Genomic DNA, 8,093 nt, shown 5'->3' on the forward strand with positions numbered 1-8,093 from the left:
TACTATTATTTATAATTATTTAAAATTTATTCAATTGTTATTTGACTTTTTATTTAATATTTATAGAACTATATTTAAACTAAATTTATTTGATATTGAAAAATAATCAGTATCTTTTTAACCTTAAATAATTAATAATATTATATTTTATTTGTTGTATTATTTTTAAAATTATTTAATTAATGTTTGGAATAATAAATTAACATCCTTTTATAAAGATGGCAATTTTTTTATACATATTAAATATAAAAATGAGATTAGTCTTTACTTTAAAAATAAATAAAAATGAAATAGTCACATCCTCGTTCCCTGAGTCCGATATCATCCTCCATACTATGCCCATCTTAAAAATTAAGGAGGTGCATGAATTAGGATTCCAAAAACTATAAAAGGTTTTTTTATAATATTATGCCAAGACTTTTAACGATATTAAATTAAATTATTAAGATTTTTATTAAGAAGAAAAAAAGATATGGTGGTGATATTCAGTTAAAATCGTTTACAATTTATAAAAAAAAAATTGATATAAAAATGTTGTGTTTTTTTGTTTAAATAAATATAACCAGGTTTCATGTTGCTGTTTAGTAGACAAATAAATAGCACATTTATATATCAATCTCAACGAAACCTTTGATATTATTTTAGGCTCTTTTTCTTTGAAATATTTCATTTTTTTTTTCTCTCATAATTGAATATGAGATGAACCTGAATATAGTTTTGAATAATTTTCAAATAAATTAATAGATAAATATTTATTTTTAAAATCTATAATAATTTTATATTATTTAAAAATCAAAATCTGAACTAATTTAAATATTCTTTCCTTTTACTTTTAAGTTATGCATTTAAGATATTATTTGACTCATCTAAACTGACATTTGATATAAATGTGATAGCAATAGTTTTATCTTTCTTTCTAAATTTTATCATTTGTACAATTTTGAATGTAACAGTATTATATTATATTGTTAACTAAGTAACATAAGATTGCATTTTGAAAGTTATGTTGATTGTGACATACAAACAAACATATTAGTTAATTTGAAAGTTAAAACATTATAATGAACTCACCATTTTTTTTTTAAAACCACTTAAAGGAAAATAATTTGGGGTAAAATAAATCAAACCTTTTACAAGTTAAAGTAAAGATATTGAGAGAAGATCATGTCAGAACTTAAAGTTATCTATGCACAAAACAGTAGCTGATTTGTAGGTTTTGAAAGTTTTCTGGACAACTTTTATAAGTTTGGACTTTCATCTTTCCTATGTATAGGCTAGTTAGATAGTGAATAATTTTATAGTTGACTTTTTTTTTCATGATTTTTGGTTGTCCCCCATGAATTGCACTTTATTTTAATAATATTTTCATATAATAACAAACTATAAATGAACTTATCTTAAGGCGTTACATAGCTAAGATATAAAAAAATAGTAAAAAAAATATATATAAAAAAAAAATTTAAGTGTATATTGGTTCTAATTTAGGAGAGAATTTTGGTTACTTTTACTTCAATTTGTTTATAAGTACTTGCTGAAAAAATTTCCTAGATTTATTTGCAAGATGCACTCAAAAGAAGAAAACTAAAAGAAAAATCTGATGAATTGTTTCCAAGAAAGTGTTCATATATGTCCAAGAAAACATGGCTGATACTACACAATTTTTGTCATGCTATTCAACAAAACATCAATGAAAACTACACATTTTTGTCATGCTAATTCAGACAATTTTGTTCATGACACGGTTGTTTCAGTCTTTTCATCCTCCAATTGCTTTAACTCCCTGCGCCAATCTTCTAGTTTTGCTAGCTTTTCCAATTGCTCTGGTTTTAGATCTTGATCACTTCTCTGCTCCAATGCTTCTGTAAGTCGAATCTGAATATAACAGTCCAAAAAATTAGGTTAGGAAAATGGAAAAGCATTATTTGAGATATTTCTTTAATAAGGTGGACAATAAAAACACATGCATAATGATGATAAGAAGAAAAAAGGTTTTCGAATAACAATATTTTTTAGCAGTCTACCCATAACAATATTAATATTTTCTGCCACCATCAATTACAACATCGAATATCTACTATATGTAATAACCAAAATTGATCTCAGTGTTTTTAAAATCATAAAATAAAAGATTCATCTCAGTATCTTACTGTCACTCACAACAAGTTAGATGATAGCAAGGATTCATCTTTGTAGTAAAAACAAACAAGGCCAATGTTGTGTTTGGTAGAAAGAAATGAAAGGGAGGAGAGTGGAGATTTGTTTGATTCAAAAGTTGGAAGGAAGAGGAGAAAAGAGAAAAATGAGTGGGCAAAAATCTCCCCTCTTCTGAACCAGTCACTATTCAGAAGAAGTGCTACAGGATATTGAGTAGCATTACTTGAATGTCTTCTTTCCTTCATTTTTTAAAGGATATAAGAATATTAATAGAAAGGAAAGGAGAGATAAGAGATCCTGTAAAGAAAGGAAAAGTAAACAGCAAGCCCCAGAGGCTACAAAATGCAACAAAGCTTTTTATTTTTTGTCCAATAAAAGAGTGCAAGAAACATCTTAAATCTTGCAGTGCCTCAGTAATAAATTCTCGAGACAGGAGTTAGCAGCAAACACAAATTATATCCTATTCCTTGGATACTGGATATGAAAATCTATACCAATGCCGCAATTAACTCAAATAATGTACAATACTAGATAGACAACAGTGTCATAACCTATGATCAGAAGCTCTAACACGACACCAGATACAAAATTGGACACTGTTAATGATCAAAGTAAAGAACACCACAAAGGCATAACACAACATTCTAAATTTCAACTGCATCATTCTCTTCATCTATCTTCTTATTTTCTATACAATGATCTGCAAAGGCTAAATACTAATTTATAAATTTGAAGTCATAAAAAGATGAAACTTCAGGATCACGTGCTTATATCTGAGCTCTTAAGGATACTATTCCTACCATCACAAGCATTCTGCTGAATCATATCAATCTTACATTTAAATACTTGTTTTATTGTAACTCAACCCCGTACCACTTTCAGCTTCACTAACTCTTATATTGCATGTTGCAACAAGAAACACGTTATGTACCTTCATTTTCTTTGCAATAAATACCCGAGGGACACATTAACAGGATAGCACACTGAAAAATCGAGGAACCAAAGGGGCAGAGATGTTTCCTACAGTTCTGGTATATTTTTGGCAAAAGGAAAACTCTGTTCATTTTACATCATTTTAAGAAAAAGGAATAGGCTGTCAATATGAGATGCTTAAAACTAAGAGCTTAAAGGTTATCTAGGAGACAGACAGAGAGAGAAACTCAAATAAGGGAAATGTTTTCTGGACCCCCAAAGTGATCTTAAACCAAGAGATAAATAGAATAGGTGATAACAGTGATAAAAAGAAGTCATAACAAGGAATTAGGAATCCATATAGAAATGTTCTCAAACACACAAGATACATAAATAGAACATCTACCAACATGGCATGACACGGTTGACAGATAATACCGTCTTTTAAACATGTGGTTGTTTGATTTTCATGTCCCCTTATACGGAAAACATATGATCGGAGATGTAAACCCTTAAATAGATCTCAGAAAACTAGTCTCTAACTTCTGACTTTTGGTTGGAGATAACCCAAGTCCAAAAATAACTAAATTTTTCTACAGCAATTTTTTAAACTCTTTTCCCACGACAATGATTCTGGGGGAGATCATTTACCAATGCAAACACCCGAAATTAATATATTTCTGTCACAAAAGATTGAGAATCAGAAACAAAGGCAGTCTATTTAATATTCGAAGCTTTAACTGAGAATGGCGGCGATCACTGGAAAGACAAAAAAGAATAATAAAAGTATAAATTGCGTACCTTCTTTTTGAGCGCTCGAATTCTCTTGTCTACATCTTGAACTTGTTGCGTGGAATCTTCCACAGACAAATCATTCACAAGGGAGCTCAATGCTTCCACAGATTCCTTTTTTCCACCATCTTCACTCGCATCACCTTCTACATTCTTATCTTTTCCAACCGCAGCCTGCAAGAACCCGCGCGACTCGCATAAAGATTAATCAATCAATTAAACTAATTAACGAGCAGAACTATTTTTCCGTTACCTGGAGCCGCTTCTCCTTCTTTCTTTCGTTCCTCTTGACGGACTTGGTTTTGGGCCGCGCATCGGCGTCGGGGTCGTACCCGGGAGGCCCGGCGGAGCCCATCTCCTTTTTCAGCTGCACAGGAAGAGGAAAAAGGAGTGAGAAACGGCGTCGTGTGGAAAGAAAGAAAAAAAGGGAAAAGAATAAAATAAGGAAGCGCACGAGAGCGGGCTTGGGCTGGTAAATGGGGACTTCGTCTTGAGGGGTGTAGCCGGCGCGGATGCGAATGGGCTTTCGGAGGGTTCCGTCGGGCCGTTTTGTGGGGCCCAGGAGCCTTTCGCCTTCCTTGAGCGTTTTGGTTAGCTCCGCTATTTGCTTATTCCTTTCGTCGTCGCTCATTTTTGGTGACAGAGGAAGAAGAAGCAGCTTCTACGACTCGGTGACTTAAGCAGTTAATGACTAAATCATAAAGAGAAATTGACCCCTTTTGCTAAAAAAATGTCATCTTTTAATAACATCTTCCCTTCATTCGCTCCTTTTCTCCTAAATTCATTCACTCTTAATTTTTCCCTTCATATCATATTATTATTAAACACAATTTATAATATGAGACAATAAAGTGAATTATAGACAGAATAATGTGATCTGTGTCCAATATGAACTGTTACAGTTTGGAAAGACACTGATTTTATAAATATAAAGATGCCACAATTTTATTTGTCTACACTATCGAAAAATTATATTCCCTCTATAATACATACTCTTTGATGTGTTGAGTTATGTTTTCTGCAATTAAATTATACTCTGAACTAAGAATAGATGAATTGAAAGGATTTTGAAAGTAAATTGAATTATTTTTTTAAAAAGATTTATAAGTGAATGAATGTAGATTTAAAAGTAAAGTCTTTTCTATATTTTAATGGATAGAAAATAAAAATTATTAAAATGTTTTTAGTAAAAATAATATAAAATGATATTTATTAATAGTATATTTATTGGTAAAAAAATTAAAAGGAGAATAAAATTAAAATTATATTTGAAAATAAAATAAATTTATATTTAAGCAAAATCACATAATTATATTTAAAATTCAATCTAAGAATATAATTTATTATCAAATAATATATTGTTTTTAAGTCAAATTGAATATTCATTATGAATAAGTAATAAAGTAAAAGTTAAAATATTACGAAAATGTATATGTAACATTTAAATAATTTTGTGTCGACATCCTTATTTATACTGTTAGTAGCGAGAGTCGAAAGAGGCTGTTTAAAACACGAATATACGATGAGCAAAACTCAACTGTTGAAAGCAATATTCAAATTTCGTGTGAGTATATACATAGTGAAGAGTAGAATTGGCTTTAATTTTGCTCATCATATATATATATATAAAAGTTTTTTAGTTCGCACATTTTAGTAAAGTGTACCAAATTTTAGATTATGAAAACGTCTCTGTTAAAATAGAAAACCAACTTTTAATAATTTTAAAATTTAATTTAAAATAAAAAAATAAAAGGTAGTTATTAAAAATTCTGATTGGTCCACGAGAGAAGTTTTTAGCTTTTATTTTTATTTTTAATTTTAAAAAACAACTACTTTTTATTTTACTTTTTATTTTAAAAAACAACTACCTTTTAAAAAATATAATGGTTTAGGGTTTATAGAACCTGGGTTAAAAAAATAACTACCTAGGATTTAGGATTTATATAACCTGATTTTTATTTCATTTTTAATTTTAAAAAACAACTACATTTTAAAAAATATACTCTGGTACACGTGGACCAATCAGGATTTTGAATAACTACCTTTTAGTCTTTTATTTTAAATTAAATTTTAAAATTATTAAAATACCCTTGAATTTAAAGTTGGTTTTCTTTGTTAACACTGACATTTTTGTAACCTAAAACTTGGTACATTTTGCTAAAATGTACCAACTAAAAAACCCCTTAGGTAAATTAGCAAAACCCCATGTATATATATATATATATATATATATATATATATATATATATATATATATATATATATATATATATAGGGTTTGTTAACACGCGTATGCCTGTTTTTCAGTTGGTACGTTTTAAGTACCAGATTATAGTAGACAAAAATACCCTCGTTTATCATGGATTCTAAGTTTTAAGGTCAAGGATATTTAAATAATTTTCATTCTCAACACTAAAAAAAAAAAATTATTTAAATATCCTTGACCTTAAAACTTAGAATCCATAATAAATGAGGGTATTTTTGTCTACTATAATCCAGTACACATTATTAAAACGTACCAACTTATAAACAGGCGTTAACAAACCCCATATATATATATATATATATATAACAATTTTATAATTATCTTTTGTTGAGAGCATTAGTTTTTGTAACAGTCTTATAATTTTTTTAAATCGTTTTGTTATTTTATTCCTTAATTTTATAACAATTTTTAAAATTTAGTTAATCAGTAGAAACACATATGCACAAGTAATACATTTACCAAATTTACAAATATAACCCTAAAATTCATCCAAAAAACTATTAATACATTGAAATGATTAATTTAATTAGGAAGGAAAATAAAAATTTTGTTTGGGTAAACCTGTGAGAAAATAAAAAATTACTTGTATTGTGAATCTAAACAAATAATAGTAAGGTGTGTCAGAATGTTTAGCATTATTTTCCTAGTGAAGTTGTTTAAGAAAAGTTGAATGAGTCAGAGAAGTTAACATTTTTAAGCAGTTTGATAGGCAGAAGATGCAACATTGCAGGCGGTGGATATGGACGTAGTTTTCGAGCTTCAAAGAGGAAGATCATTCTCCATGGAAATAGGTTATTTCGACACAGTTCAAGAAATCAAAGAGAAGATACAAAAGTATCAAAACATTCCCGTGTCTCAGCAAACACTAATCCTCAATGGCCAATTCCTCCAAGATAACGATGATCCATGGAAGGTCGAAATCCTTCACAACACAAGCATTCAGCTTCAACTTTCCTACGACAAGGACGAGAAGAAGGACTCCCTTAATTCTCCACTCACCCAAATCCACCTCAACATGAAAACCGGATCCAAAACGCACGTCGTTCCTCTCGAAGTGGACGTCAACGACACCGTTTCAAGGCTCAAGGAGAAGATCCGCGAGATTGAAAACGTCTCTGTGCCTGTTAACAGGTTGGTTTTGCATGCAACAACTGGTGCAGAGCTTCATGATCATCAACTCTTGCGAGATTGTGATGTTTCCGATAACAGTGAGATCGAGGTGAGTTATAAGCCGTCACCCACGGTGTCTCCGGCGTCGAAGAAGTTGAAGGTGATGGTGTTACCTAAAAGTGGTATGAAGAAAGTTGCAGTGGAAGTGAATGCATGTGATAACGTGGGAGAGTTGAGGAAGGAGTTGCAGAAGTTGCACCAGAGGGTTCAGTTTCATCTGCCTCAAGATGGGTATTTTTTCATCTATAAACAGAACGTTATGGATGATGATAGATCATTCCGCTGGCACCATGTTGTGCATGGTGATACCATTGAAATCTTCAATGGAAGTGTTACAGGAGGATCATGAAATACAAATATATACTTCCTCAGTAGATTACACAACAAACCCATTTCTTTCTCTTACTTTTTCAATAGTTCTTATTCATAAATATTACTCTAGAATTTGTTTGAAAGAATGATTTATCAATTGAACAACAGAATAATTTTGTATGTGTCTTGTATTTTTTTTACTCATTGATCTAGAAATAAAGAAAATGGTAGCTAAAGAAGTGTTACTGAAATTTTTTGCTGTATATATTGAAGGATATGTGAATATATTTTGTAGCTACGAAATGTGTTTTAGATTAAGCTTAAATTATATTTATTGAAATATAAAGTAGAAAAAAATTAAATTAGATTATATAAAACTTTGAATAATTTATTATATTTACTCATTCAATTTATATCTTAATTTTAGCAAAAATTAAGATTATGTGATTTAATTATATTTTTACCATTTTAAATACTATTTTTTTAT

The 8,093-nt window shown here is 29.6% G+C and overlaps 2 protein-coding genes across 2 annotated transcripts; one reads left to right on the forward strand and one right to left on the reverse strand.

Annotated features, from left to right (window-relative positions):
* Positions 1-1,582: 1,582 nt before the first annotated feature.
* LOC106767698 (partner of Y14 and mago) lies at positions 1,583-4,608 on the reverse strand. Its single transcript, XM_014652639.2, has 4 exons — positions 4,313-4,608; positions 4,112-4,225; positions 3,868-4,032; positions 1,583-1,872 (listed from the first exon to the last, which is right to left on the reverse strand). Exons 1-4 carry the CDS (start codon positions 4,487-4,489, stop codon positions 1,732-1,734), a joined length of 597 nt encoding a protein of 198 aa, XP_014508125.1. The 5' UTR covers positions 4,490-4,608; the 3' UTR covers positions 1,583-1,731.
* Positions 4,609-6,863: 2,255 nt separating this feature from the next.
* Positions 6,864-7,643, forward strand: LOC106768057. The gene has a single exon (XM_014653028.1). It carries the CDS (start codon positions 6,864-6,866, stop codon positions 7,641-7,643), a length of 780 nt encoding a protein of 259 aa, XP_014508514.1.
* The last annotated feature ends 450 nt before the right edge of the window (positions 7,644-8,093 follow it).

The sequence above is a fragment of the Vigna radiata genome, chromosome 7 (assembly GCF_000741045.1).
Source record: "Vigna radiata var. radiata cultivar VC1973A chromosome 7, Vradiata_ver6, whole genome shotgun sequence".
Classification (NCBI taxonomy): Eukaryota; Viridiplantae; Streptophyta; class Magnoliopsida; order Fabales; family Fabaceae; genus Vigna; species Vigna radiata.